Source organism: Letharia lupina, assembly GCF_014066315.1.
Source record: "Letharia lupina isolate WasteWater1 chromosome Unknown contig_22, whole genome shotgun sequence".
Lineage (NCBI taxonomy): Eukaryota > Fungi > Ascomycota > Lecanoromycetes > Lecanorales > Parmeliaceae > Letharia > Letharia lupina.
The window spans coordinates 161,691-175,007 of record NW_023502991.1 but is presented as its reverse complement, the minus strand read 5'-3'; the positions used below and the strand labels follow the sequence as shown (position 1 = coordinate 175,007).

At 51.9% G+C, this 13,317-nt stretch overlaps 4 protein-coding genes across 4 annotated transcripts; 3 read left to right on the top strand and 1 right to left on the bottom strand.

Annotated features, from left to right (window-relative positions):
* Positions 1-712: 712 nt before the first annotated feature.
* On the bottom strand, positions 713-2,556 carry HO133_005674 (uncharacterized protein; the record flags this gene model as incomplete). Its single annotated transcript, XM_037296581.1, has 3 exons — positions 713-1,871; positions 1,924-2,330; positions 2,389-2,556. 3 exons carry the CDS (start codon positions 2,554-2,556, stop codon positions 713-715), a joined length of 1,734 nt encoding a protein of 577 aa, XP_037147762.1.
* A 467-nt stretch (positions 2,557-3,023) lies between these two features.
* HO133_005673 (uncharacterized protein) lies at positions 3,024-5,375 on the top strand (the record flags this gene model as incomplete). Its single annotated transcript, XM_037296580.1, has 4 exons — positions 3,024-3,481; positions 3,531-3,564; positions 3,611-4,093; positions 4,140-5,375. 4 exons carry the CDS (start codon positions 3,024-3,026, stop codon positions 5,373-5,375), a joined length of 2,211 nt encoding a protein of 736 aa, XP_037147761.1.
* A 2,402-nt stretch (positions 5,376-7,777) lies between these two features.
* On the top strand, positions 7,778-9,725 carry HO133_005672 (uncharacterized protein; the record flags this gene model as incomplete). Its single annotated transcript, XM_037296579.1, has 3 exons — positions 7,778-8,146; positions 8,199-8,536; positions 8,684-9,725. The coding sequence occupies 3 exons, from the start codon at positions 7,778-7,780 to the stop codon at positions 9,723-9,725; spliced, it is 1,749 nt and encodes a 582-aa protein (XP_037147760.1).
* A 587-nt stretch (positions 9,726-10,312) lies between these two features.
* On the top strand, positions 10,313-12,238 carry HO133_005671 (uncharacterized protein; the record flags this gene model as incomplete). Its single annotated transcript, XM_037296578.1, has 2 exons — positions 10,313-10,474; positions 10,526-12,238. 2 exons carry the CDS (start codon positions 10,313-10,315, stop codon positions 12,236-12,238), a joined length of 1,875 nt encoding a protein of 624 aa, XP_037147759.1.
* Between the last annotated feature and the right edge of the window lie 1,079 nt (positions 12,239-13,317).

The following is a 13,317-nucleotide window of genomic DNA, read 5'->3' as shown; positions in this document are numbered from 1 at the left end:
GATGTGTTTACGCAGCAAAACAGAATTTCCGAGATGTTCTTGAAACATGTTTCAGCCGAGAGCTTCCCGCATTCACATTATTCGTCTGAGAGTAAAGCTGAACGCATGAAGGCGTTGGATTGTAAGTAGCTGTTGAGCTTCTGATGAATTGTTGGAATGCGACGGATAGCCAATCTACTCTCTCGCTCGCCCGGATGTTTCACACGCTCGAAAGCTTGGTCCAAATCGATGTTCAGCAGGCAGTGAAACTGCGCAGATACGACCTTAATCATGACTACAGCCATCCAAGAAATATGCCCAGTAATATGATCTTTACACGGGTTGTGAAACAACTGCTCAGTCGCCGTTTCCTTTGCATTGAGACCTCTGTCCTAAGATGTCACAGCCGCCGGGCAGCCTCTTCAACTACAGCTCCTTGTGCCCCCAATCCAACGAACGCCCACAGCCATGGGTTCTTCATTCCTGCTGGAAGTGTTATAAATAAGGACTTCGAGCTTGCTTAGTGGCCTCTACTACATGAGTCCACTGATGTAGCCTACCCAGCCTCACTTGACTCAGCACCAGGTCCGCCTTGCTTGCTTGCACATGGTCACGTGATGCCAAGGTTCTGGGAATTATGTTAGGCTGGGCCCGTAACAGCCAGGTCTTCTATTACTCAATCATTTCCTCTTAAAATGTCGCCGCACAGCATTGCCTCATTTGGACCACAATGTCAGTCCATACCCAGGGCGCTCTCGTTCTTGGCTTCGTTCTTGTTTTCCTCATTGGCCTCCCTCTTGCCTTCCTCATTGGCCTCGCTTTTGCCTCCCTCATTGGCCTCGTCAGTCTTGGAAGGGTGGCTCTTTTTTCCCTTGATGCTCTTCCACTCCACAATCCCAGCGCCCAGAATCATGCAGGCGCTAAGGGCAGCGGTTAGGATGAAGACTCGAGTCAAAGCGTAGCTGTATGCGTTTATGACGGTGTTGAGGTCGCCCAGCGGCACCATGCTACGGTAAGCCGTCGCGCCAGCGTTAACGATAGCCTCAGTGTTGAGGCCCGCTACGCTAGAAATGCTATCAACGAGCTGGCTGGAGAAGATGTTTTGACCAACGGAGAGGAAGACGGAGCCGCCGAGCTGCTGCATGAAGAACATTAGGGCCATGCCGAGAGGGACGTCGGCACGCGGCAGGACGGTTTGAGGCGCCAGGTTGGAGGTCTGGAAGCCGCAGCCGATGCCGCAGCCGTAGATGACTTGGTAGCCAATCCAGTGGCTGCTGCCTGCGCTCGGTGTAAGGGTCGAAAGCATGCCGCCGCCGACGGCGCAGAGACAAGGAGAAAGCAGCATGGCGGGAACGTAGTATCCGACGCTCTCAGTGAAGATGGCGCCCACAATGCCCATGACGACCAGAGACAAGACCAGAGGGATGGTGCGGATTCCTGCTTCCATGGCCGACTGGCCTTGGGCCGCCTGGAACCAAATGGTTAGGTAGTAGACGACGGCCATCATTCCACCGGAGAGGAGGAACATGAAAAGCATACTGCCACCGACGGAACGGTTCAGGATGACTCGGGTCGGAGCCATGGCGGTCTCTGGTGTCAGGACCTCGACGGCCAGGAAAGCGACGAGCAAGACGGCAAAGGTGACGAGAAGGCCGATGATTCGGGGTGCCGACCAGGGATAGGTGGTATTGCCCCACTGGAGAGCCAAGATGAGGCACACCATGGATGGAATGAGGAATAAAAGTCCAAAGGGGTCGAGACGCTTGAGCTGGTCCAGGACGGTGAGCTTCTCGCGCGGTGGAGGTTTGAGGTGGAGAAACAGGAGTATGGCGACGAAGGTGAAGCCACCGATGGGCAGGTTGATGTAGAAACACCATCTCCACGTCAGACTCCTAAGAGAAAAGTCAGTACAAGATGCTTTCCCGGCGCAGGGCGTCGACTTACCGGTTGTCGGTAAATGTGCCGCCGATCAGAGGGCCGAGCACCGACGAGACACCAAAAGCCATACCGAAAAAGGAGGTGAATATAGGCCGCCTGCGAAGGGGAATGAGCGGAACGATGATCATTATGCCGCCGCAAAAGATGCCAGCAGCGCCGATGCCAGCGATGGCGCGTCCGACGATGAAAGCTGCGGAGCTAGGGGCGGCGCCGCAGAGAGCGGAGCCGACCTCGAAGACGAGGATGGAGACGAGGAACACCCATTTGGTCGAATAGAGCTGGTAGATGCGGCCAAAAAGCGGATTGAAAATGGCGGCAGTCAACATGTAGGCGCTGCCATACCAGCCGATATCCTCGATCGAATGGAACTCGTTGGTGATGCCGGGGATGGCGGTAGCGATGATCATTCGATCCTGTTGAGGCCGTGAGTGTGAGCCCAGTGCTGCAGAATTCAATCCCAACGAAACTCACCAATGCGACGAGAAAAATCGACGCGTACATGCCGATGATGATCATCCAGAACCTGGGGGATCTTGGCTGGAAATTCTTTTCCGCATCTCCATACTCGTCGTCTTCATCGAAGGGCCGAGGCGCCTTTGGCGCACGTTGCGCGGATTGCAGGGAATCTGCGGAAGACATGATCAATCACACAGCGGGAACAATGAAGAAGTTGCTGCCCAAAATCTGTCTGGCCATGGAACGCTGGACCAGCGGCGAGCTTTGCTTTTATAGCCATCGCTCTCGATCCGGGACCGATTTCTTTTTTCAAAACATTAGGAGTTTAGATATACCGAACGAGCCTGTGAATCGCATGACGGGCAAGTAGTAACAACCCGAGCAAGGAGGGTTTTGATTTTGGCTGTCGGGGCAGTAGAAAAGCCCGAGACGGGGCCGCCCACCAAGCCGGGTCTTGGCATCGGCCCGCAGATTTAAAATGGGTCAGTGACTGACTGGGCTCAGTGTGCTTTATTTAATAGCCCGAGTCTCTTCATCTCTGCGCTGGTGTCTCTGGCAACTGGAAAGGCCTTTAAACGTTCAAAACTTCCAACTCATACTGATTAAAGTATTGCTCTCTTCATTTGCCGCAGCAGCCCGTGTCGACAATGATGTCAACGCCAGAGCGAAGCACCCCGGCCACGTCTCTCGCGGCCACGGATCGTCCCTTCTCACAAGCTGCGAAGCCGCAGCGGGTGCTTGCGTGCGTGTTGTGTCAACAGCGAAAGGTGAAATGTGACCGCAAATTCCCCTGTGCCAACTGTATCAGGTCCCACGCGCAGTGCGTACCCGCCGCGACGCTAGTCCTCCGCCAGCGTCGCCGCAGGTTTCCCGAGCGAGAGCTGCTGGACCGCCTCCGCTACTACGAGAGCTTGCTCCGCCACAGTAACATCAAATTTGAGCCGCTCCATAAGGAATACTCGACCACAGAGAAGAAATCGCTCAACACAGACACCGAGGGTCGCGGCTATGACTCCCAAGACGATGAGCAGCTAGTAGCTACTGCGGGCGCAGATCAGTCGTCGTCTCCTTCGATGGCAGTCAAGTCCGAAACTGTATACGAGGCCAAGTACGCGCTTGCTCTCCAAGAAACAAGATGACCAATAACTTTCTTCCAGGAAACTCTGGCACGCCATGAATCAAAGGGCACAGGTACGTTCGCCTATGTGTCCAAGCCGCACTGACAATTGGAGATTAGTCTCGAAATCCCGACGATGATAGCAGCGATTCCTCGCCCGATGATGTGCGTGAGGCTATGGTCAAGGACGCCTGGAATGAACTGTATCACAATAACGACCATCTCCTGTTCGGCTCGCGTGAGACAGCCGTCGATGTCTTTACCCTGCACCCGGAACTGGTCCAGATCTTTAGGCTCTGGCAGATCTATATCGACAACGTCAATCCGCTGCTCAAAGTCACACACACTCCCACCCTGCAAGCACGCATCATAGACGCCGCCAGCAACGTGGCCAGCATCAAGCCCACCTTGGCGGCGCTCATGTTCAGTATCTATTGCGTGTCCATTCTGAGTCTCGGCGAGGACGAATGCCGTACCATGTTCGGTACGCCAAGGGAACGTCTTCTGACGAGGTATCAGTCTGGCTGTCAGCAAGCTCTACTGAATTGTGGGTTTCTACGCTCCGGCGATCGTGACTGCTTGACCGCGTTATATCTATACCTTGTGAGTCTGTCAGGCTGCCATCTTCATGCTGGCCTAATACTATCAGATCTCGGTCAGACCCGCTACAGATCCCCAGTCTCTGTCTTCCATGCTCGGTGTTGCGATCCGCATTGCGCAACGCATGGGGCTTCACAACGAGTCGGCCTATGCCAAATGCCCCGCTCTCGAGGCTGAAATGCGCCGAAGACTTTGGTGGTCTCTCATACTCTTCGACACTCGCATTTGCGAGCTGGCCGACTACAAGACCGCGATGCTAGTTCCTACCTGGGACTGCAGGACTCCTCTCAACCTCAATGATTTTGATCTCCAACCAGAGATGAAAGATCCACCAGCGGTTCAGGAGAAATCTAGCGAGGCCCTTTTCGCCGTCGTGCGCAGCGAGATGGGCGAGTTCGTCCGTCACAGCGCGTTCCATCTCGACTTTGTCAGTCCGGCTTTGAAGGCGGTTGCCAAGGACGTCCAGGGCGGCCACGTTCCAGAAGGTGGCAAGCTGGTCGCGCTGGAGAAAATGATCGAGGACAATCATCTCAAGTTCTGCAATCCTGAGAACCCACTCCATTTCATGACGATCTGGACGGCGCGCGGTTACCTCGCTAAAAACCGTCTCCTTGAACATTATTCAAGATTTCCGAGGTCGTCTGTGCAGCAGACGGACGTGCAACGCGACGCTGCCATTTCCCATGCACTGAGCATGCTTGAGTGCGATACGAATCTCATGACTTCACCCCATACCACAGGGTACCTTTGGTTTGTTCACTTCCACTTTCCATTTCCCGCATACATTCATATTGTTCAAGACCTGAGAATGCGGCCTGTCAGCGACCACGCTGAACGGACTTGGGAGATTATGAGCGACAACTACGAGGCCCGATTCATGTTTCTGGGACAAGACGACAATCCGCTCTTCAAGATTTTTACTAAAATAATCCTCCAGGCTTGGGAAGCGCGCGAACTAGTGTTCAGACAATCGGGAAAGCCGCTAGTGCCACCACGAATTGTGTCTGACATTAAACGAAAAGTGGCGCAAACGACGCAAGATGCACATGATCCTTGTATAAAACAGCCCAACGATGTATTCGGCATGAATACTGACTTTTCAATGTCGATGCCAGTGGACTCTGGTTGCCACAGTCTGCTTTATGGCATGGGAGGGCAAGGCTATGTAGGGTCGGAGTCGAGCCCACAACATAACATGCCCGGACAGGCTGCGCTGGATGTTGATCTGAATGACTTGAATTGGACTCCAATGGACTGGAATCCGTTGTATCGCTGCGACTGGTGACGCTGGTAACTCTTGAGGCCTATTGCTGCCGTGCTACATGATTCGGCTCGCTACAATTCGCGGCTCATAGACATACGGGATATCCAACCTTAACCACAAAAGGAGATTCATATCGGGCCAGTTCCCTGAGCTGCCGTCCCACTTGATGAACCACGTGACCCACAAGTGCTGGGCAGGGGAGTATGACTCGGCCGAAGCGGTTTTGCAAGATTTGGAATCCGAAGCTGTGCCTCAGCTGGCTGGGGCTGGGGCCTTGGGAAATGAAGCGATACTTCCGGGAGACTTCTGAGACCCTGTGTATGCGGAAGAGAAACCCCAACCATACAGCCGACAGGAAAATCCTACTCAAGGCTATCTTTCACCACCCTGATTTTACCTCGTTCATCTCAGGGCAAGCAAAATTCGACAGAACTTAGTATATGTTGAAGGTAATTTGCTACCAGTTGCACTTTAACGTCTGCCCTACGAGCCTAGGAGGATTGTTATTGAGTTCTGCCAGACTAGAAGAAAATGGAGTGGCAGTAGGTAGGTGGATGCTGTTCATTGAGCCGTCCCAACTTCAATAAAAGCGGCTGCGCCAATCCCACCTTTCCAAGCTTGTGCTCGATATATTCCACGATCTTTCGAAAAGTAGCGCGCCCGCCCTGACAATCACTACCCTCGAGGTGTTGCATCAAGCCGCTCAAGGTCGAAATTTGCCTTACCGGCTGTGACAGGTTCGTCTAGGGGGGCATATGGAAAGACTTTTCAAGCGGCGAGGCCATCAGATCAAGTATTTCGACCAGGTCGCAGTCTGCGAGTCTACCGCTCGGAACGCTGCTTGGACCTTGAGTTATGAAATTGTCGTGATTATTGCGAACCGTGGGAACACGGAGGTTAGATGCTGCAAGCTGCCCTCGACCAGGCCGACCTGCCTTGCTCGGAGATTGATAGCAGTCAATGGGGTTCAGATCGGCAGGCCTTGCAAAATGTAGGTGCAAAGGGAGTAAATAGTAACAAATTGGCTATTTTTGTTGTGAAGGAGTCTGAGAAAAGCCAACGCGAACCAAGACGGCGAAAGCAGGTTTAATTGTACCCAAAAGGCTGGTTGGCCATCAGCTGCAATCTCCCCAGCACGCATAGCTCACCCCCTTGCCTCCAGACTCTTAATACTACCGGTCCGTGCAGCCTCTAGCCGCTGGAGCCTTGTATTTGGGCGCGGCACCCATACAATTTCATCGCCACTGCGCCCCTCGCAGATGTGCACGTCCCGTCGAAAGGCCTCAGCTGCAGCGACCCAGATCTTCGAACCAAGATCGGCATCAGGCATCGACAATACTGCATCCTGCATGATGCTCAGCAAAGAACAAGATCCACGTCTCGAGGCCAGAGTCGTGTACTTCTCGATAGCAATTCTTCAAATTTGCTCCTCAACCAAATCCCTGATTCCCGTCTTGATTTCATGCCTCGGAAAAGGTGAAAGGAGCAGCCAGCTCGAGGAGCTCGGAGATGTATGGAGATGAAAAGTGTGAAGGGCGAGAATTCTAGGATACGCGTGGAAGTAGGCGTGATCGTTTACAGTAACTTCAGCAATGGGGCTGAAGGGGACCCGGAGGAGCGTTCGTACAGCCATTGGCTGTCCCGAGGTGCTAGAAGGGCAAGGAGGAGCCGGCCTTCAAGCGAGCGAGGCCGATAAGGGGGCGATGGACTGATTGGAAGGGAATGTTGAGGGAAACTTGCGAGAGGAGAGGGGGGTCAACGGTATCTATGCAATCACCATGGCGAGGGCCTGGCAGCACCTGTAATCGAATTTAGGTCGGCACACAGAGTCCTGGATAGCGCTAGTAGCTTGACCCTAAGGTACCTACTCTCGGAAGTAGATCTAAGTAGCACGGTAGGTACCCTTCGGCTCGGTGGGGCGTTATCCGAGATCTTGGCGCAGCAGTCTTGGCGTTTTGTGTGCCGAACTCCGTGAATAGAGGTAAGAGGCTGAGAAACCTATCAAAAAATCTAGTGGAATTTCTATGTCACACATTAAGACTTACCGTACATAGAACGATAGCTGTATCAATTAACAATATTGCTTTGATGTCTATGCTACAAAAGTGTATGGAGGACGTGACAGGACCCAATGCCAAGACTTTTCAAGGATTTTGAATACGCTAGTACAAAGCGATTTGTCAGGCGAGTCATAGAATATCTAACGGCCGCACGCAAACAGAAAACTTTGTGTGACGACCTAACTTCAGAAGGTTTCCGACTCGGGAACATATAGTCATGGCCTTCCCACGGCGATCCACCATAGGACATTCTGGCCGGCCTACCCTCCTCGAGCGTACACACCTTTCTCTTCTGGTAGAACGACCTGCGGTTCATACTTGTCTTCCAATGCTGAGCTGTGAAGAGAGCTCGAGGCTAAAGACATGTCTAGATTCGAGCAGGGAGATGGTGGGCCTATCACAGATGCAGATCAAATACACAACAATCCGGGTATCGAGCAGGAGAAAATTATCAATGAGCCTACCTTGAGAACAAGCGCGGATCAGCCTTCAGAGGATATCAATCAAGGGAAAAAGATCAAGCGTGAAGGACCATACATACAGCCTGCAGAGCCTCCGCGACGCCTGTCACAAAGCCAGAGTGCAGAGATCGCAACACCAGGAGACGAAGAAGCCCTGGATTCAGATCGAGCACCCATTGAGCGTCTGGGGAGGGAACGACCTGCTAAATTCAAGTCTTCTGGAGCTGAGCTTGCCTTCTGCTACTCTGTTATAGCCTCGCAGTTCATGTCGGTGCGTTTCGTAGCAGCCACGCTCTTCAAGGGTGAGTTCTAATATAGACTAGGAATACTTCGTCTCTGGTTTCAACGTAATCCTACCAACCTTGATCAAGGACCTCTCCATACCGCAAGCTTCTGCCGTCTGGCCTGCGAGTGCCTTTGCCCTGGTCTCTGCCGCGTTCTTCCTCCCCTTCGGCCGTCTGGCAGACATGTATGGTGGATACCCGGTCTATCTCTTTGGCTTGGTCTGGTTTACAATCTGGACTATCATAGCGGGTTTCGCTCAAACCGATTTGATGCTGGATTTTTGTCGAGCGCTTCAAGGATTAGGCCCTGCTGCTTTTCTTCCGTCGGGTGTGATGTTGATCGGAAGCACGTACAGACCTGGACCCCGAAAGAATCTGTACGTATCTTTGGAAACCGCATTGCCTCTTCTGAACCAAATCTTGAGTGTCGAGACATGTCCTGGGAGTGTTGACTCTCTAGACGTGTTCCAAACCTCCCTATACCCTCTCAAACAAGCAAGACTGACCTTGAAATCATAATCCAGGGTCTTCAGCATTTACGGCGGCGCGGCGCCACTGGGATTCTTTGCCGGTGTTTTTATCGCTGGCGTGACTGGCAGTTTTCTTCAATTTGGATGGTACTTCTGGATAGGAGCCATGTTAGTCTCCACTACGATTGTGGCAGCGATATTTGCGATACCAAACGACATTGAAGAGCGGAAGGCTATGGGCGTTCAAATGGACTGGCTTGGCTCCATCTTCATTGTGTCAGGCCTGATCCTGGTAATCTTTGCCATCACTGACGCTTCCCATGCGCCAGATGGGTGGAGGACGCAATACATCTATGTCACGCTTACTGTGGGTGCCTTGCTCATTGGCATCTCCTTCTACATTGAAGGATGGGTGGCCGCAAATCCGCTGCTACCTTTCGATCTTTTTCAAGTACCATATCTCTCAGCCTTATTCGTGGCTTTGTTCTTTTCGGACGGTGTGCTGGGGATCTTCCTTCTTTATGCTACGCTCTATATGCAAGACATCATGGGAGCTTCTCCCTTACAGGTGGCAGCATGGTATGTTCCGATGTGTGCTGGAGGTTGTATGATCTCCATTGTTGGAGGTTATATCTTGCATCTACTCCCTGGCACCGTGCTGATGCTGATTGGTGGAGGGGCATGGGTTGGAAACTCTCTCCTTTTCGCCCTGGCACCGGAAGGCGCCAATTACTGGGCGTTCATTTTTCCTGCTATGATCTGTGCTACTATGGGAATCGACATCATCTACAACGTCGCTAACATATTCATCACGACCAGTCTTTCACAGAGCCGTCAAGGGCTTGCAGGAGCACTGATCAATAGCCTTCTGTACCTGGGCATTGCGTTTCTCCTCGCTTTTGCGGATGTGATTCAGACTGGGACAAGGGATGTGGGACTGAAGCGGAGCTACCAATCGGTCTTCTGGTACCAGTTTGCCTGCTCAGTTCTGGCTCTGGTCATCATGATCGGATTCGTTCGAATTAGAAAGGCGGAGAGCGAGATGACTACAGATGAGAGGGCTGCCCTCGAGGTCCACAGATCTAGGTCTAGATAGCCCAAATATTATACATAGCGTAATTCAATGATCACAAGGAATCCGAAAAGCAAAGCCAATTGATGTTGGACATCAATAATATTTTAGAAGATAGAGAGCAGAAGACATTGAAATAGAGCGACGTCGATCACTTCAAACACTTGCATGTCCGTCTCTTTTCGCCTCAGTCAGGAGTTGCGAAATTTTCGCTCTGGCATCCAGTACTGCTCATCTCATGCCAATGGCGAATGGACTGCCACCCGGAATGTCGTCCGACTCCCAAGGTTTCCAGGGGAGGGCGAGCCGCCTGCTTCCAGGCACTGGATCCAAGCGAGCCTACTGCTACCTACCCTTTGCCCTCAAGCTCAAGCCTCACTCCTATGGGATCCCTGTTAGTCACCTTGAGACGCTCTCTAGACTTTTTACTTCAATATGAACTCCACACTCCCCTCGCAACCTCTGCGCCGCTTCTGTCGCCGCTCCACATCTGAGTGCGCAGCCCGCGAGAAATGACATCACGCCTTTGACCGCTGTGTACGGCCTACAACTTTTCATTCAGTTGGTGCAATGCGCTTCATGTAGTCGGTTAGTCAAGCCATAGTGTCAACATGCCACTCTCACAGTGGATCTACGGCAATCACGAGAACGGCTCATGGGCAGGCCCACATAATGTTCCTCCTTCCCAAAGCCCCAAATCTCGACCTCCGCAAAGTCTACGAGACAAGGTACCTTTTCATGGCACCCTTCCAAAGTACTCTGGCCCATATGGCGTGCGTATACATGGCCTTTCTCTTGACGGCTAGAGCTTACTGGCATGCTAGGTCGGATTCATGGACATCGAGATTCCTGCAACCTCACCTCGCCCTTTCTCCCATATTACACGCCACGGTCGGCATATACTGCAGCTTGAGACCGTCCTCGTCTCCCTCTACTACCCCTCGGCCATAGGGTCCGGCAATGGCAAAGACCCTGGGGGCCACAAGCATTGGTCAAGAGAAGTTTGGCTACCTCATCCAAGGTCAGAAATGTCAAAAGGGTACGCTGCTTTTGCTGGATTACCGCAATGGTTGACAATAATGTGGTTTTTCGTGACTACATGGTTCACCAAGTTACCGGCGTTCAGAAATGCAAAGCTTGCGAACCACTGGCCGCCAGAGAAGAATGCCACTGAGGGCGGTTTCAAAGTCAAGAACGAGAAGGGCGAGCACCCCAAAGGCCAGCCAGAGGAGCCGATATTTCCACTGGTCTTGTTCAGTCACGGTATGGGTGGCTCAAGGACAGCATACAGTAGCGTTTGTGGAGAATTTGCTAGCTATGGATTCGTCGTCTGCGCGGTGGAGCACAGAGATGGTAGTGGAGCACGAACGTTTATCAATCATCCATCAGAAGGGAAAGGCAGTCGGAAAGAAAGGGAGACCAATGGTCATGTTGATCACTGGGAGAAAGAGACGAAGCGCCACTGGGACGTTGTCGATTTCATATTTCCAAAACAAAATCCAATGGATACTAGGCCAAGCAATGAACAGGGCGTAGACAAGGAACTTCGGTCTGCCCAAATTGAGATGCGTCTCGTTGAGATCGAAGAGTCATACGACATTGTCAAGGCTATTGTTGCGGGCAAAGGGTCCACGGTTGCCGAGCGAAATCTACGAAACGCTGATGGAATTGGGGCATCGTCTCGTGGGCTCGACGGTGTAGACTGGGACTCTTGGAAGGGGAAGGTTAACATCGCCCAGGTCACCATGATTGGCCATTCTTTTGGAGCTGCCACGACTGTCGAGGTCCTCCGCCATGCTGATCGCTTTCAATGGGTTGGTCAAGGGATCATGTATGACATATGGGGTATTGCTCTTACTCCGCCAGAGTCAGAGCCGAGACATCGCATCAACGCCCCGCTTCTTGGAATAAACTCAGAAGCATTCATGTACTGGAGCGACAATTTCAGCGCTGCTACTCGTGTCTGTGATGAGGCCAAGATGCATGGGTCTTTAGCCTGGCTTTTGACCGTCCGTGGTACTGTCCACATCTCCCAGACGGATTTCGCTATTCTCTACCCACATATCGCGTCAATGGTTTTGAAACAGACGATCAACCCTCGTCGAGCTATCGATGTAAACATCAACGCTTCCCTTGAATTCTTAGACCATGTCATGCCTACCCCTGTCGCACCATTTCATCGTTGTCTCGAAAACGAGAAGCTGCTTGAATTACCCTGCGTCGACGAGCTACCTACCGAACACAGGCCTGATGAGAAATGGATGGCGGTCCGCTTAAAATTACCTCATGAGGTTCGGGCTCGAGTTTCCCCCAAATTACGGCGAAGATTGAAGAGATATGGAGGGTTAGATGGAGAAAAGGAGGTCTGGACGCATATGGCACCGGGTATAGAGGATCTACAGTGCAAGGCAGGCAGAGGCTGTGCACCCAAGCAGAAAGGAGGAGGCGCGGATGAGGTTGGAAAGATTACAGACGTAGCTGCTACAGGGGATGAAGCGCTCAAAGGCTTTGGTGCGGCTAGTATTCCTGAAGAATGATGCCCAGTACAAATTCTGAAACATGCGTTTTCAGTCATCCACATGACTTGGCAGGCTTGTGACCACAAAATGGGCATTAAACAAGGCTACATGAGTCTGTATCTATTTGAGATTTCGGCTTGTCCTCTTATAACTTGACAACAGCACACACTTCGGAACCCTACATACGGAAAGAGCGACCTATTGCACTGGCAAAAATCCAGAGTATCATCCGAGAAACACTGGCATCCTGCCCACGATCCGCCTCAAGAACGGGCTGCATACCCATCAAGAATGGCTCCGTGCGAGTGTGGAAAACAGTTCGACGACCTCACGGAACGGAAAGCGCACTCTACAAGGACAGGCCATTGCTGTGTATATGAATGGAGGAAGCAGACTTCTGCGGCTTCCATCCGTGGCTTTGCCTTTGAGATAGCAACATCATCAACCTTTGTGACGAATCATACACCGGCTTGGTAAGAGTATGTAGCATAAGTCATGCATAGAGGGTCATCCGAACTTTAATTTTTCTAAGTCCTACAGTGGAGAAAATATGTGCTGGGGCGCGGGCTTCCCAGTAGTGAAAAGCTTGCCGAGTACTGGTTTTTGACTATATTTGATTCTCAGGGAGACCCCCTAAAACCCCTCGGACCCTTCGGGGGCTCTTTAAGGGCTCTCCGTCTCCGAGGGCTTCTATCGGAGGGGCTGTCAAAGCAAGCTCGAAATTTGATTATTTTAGTGATATTTGATTGATTTCGAGCTTGCTTTGACAGCCCCTCCGATAGAAGCCCTCGGAGACGGAGAGCCCTTAAAGAGCTCCGAAGGGTTTAAGGGATTTTAAGGGGTCTAACCCTGAGAATCGAGAGAGATAGTTGATATACTCAGGGGGAGACCCCCTGAAACCCCCCTAACCCTCCGGGGGCTCTCCGAGGGCTCTCCGAGGGCTCCTGCCGGAGGGGCTCTTCTCGCAAGCTCGATAATTTGAATAAAAATCTTAGTTTTTAGTATATCTTTACGAATACTTTATCAAATTTCGTCTTCGCTACTTTATTTAGGAGCGTATAATTAACTCTATAACTCTATAAATTTACTTTATTATC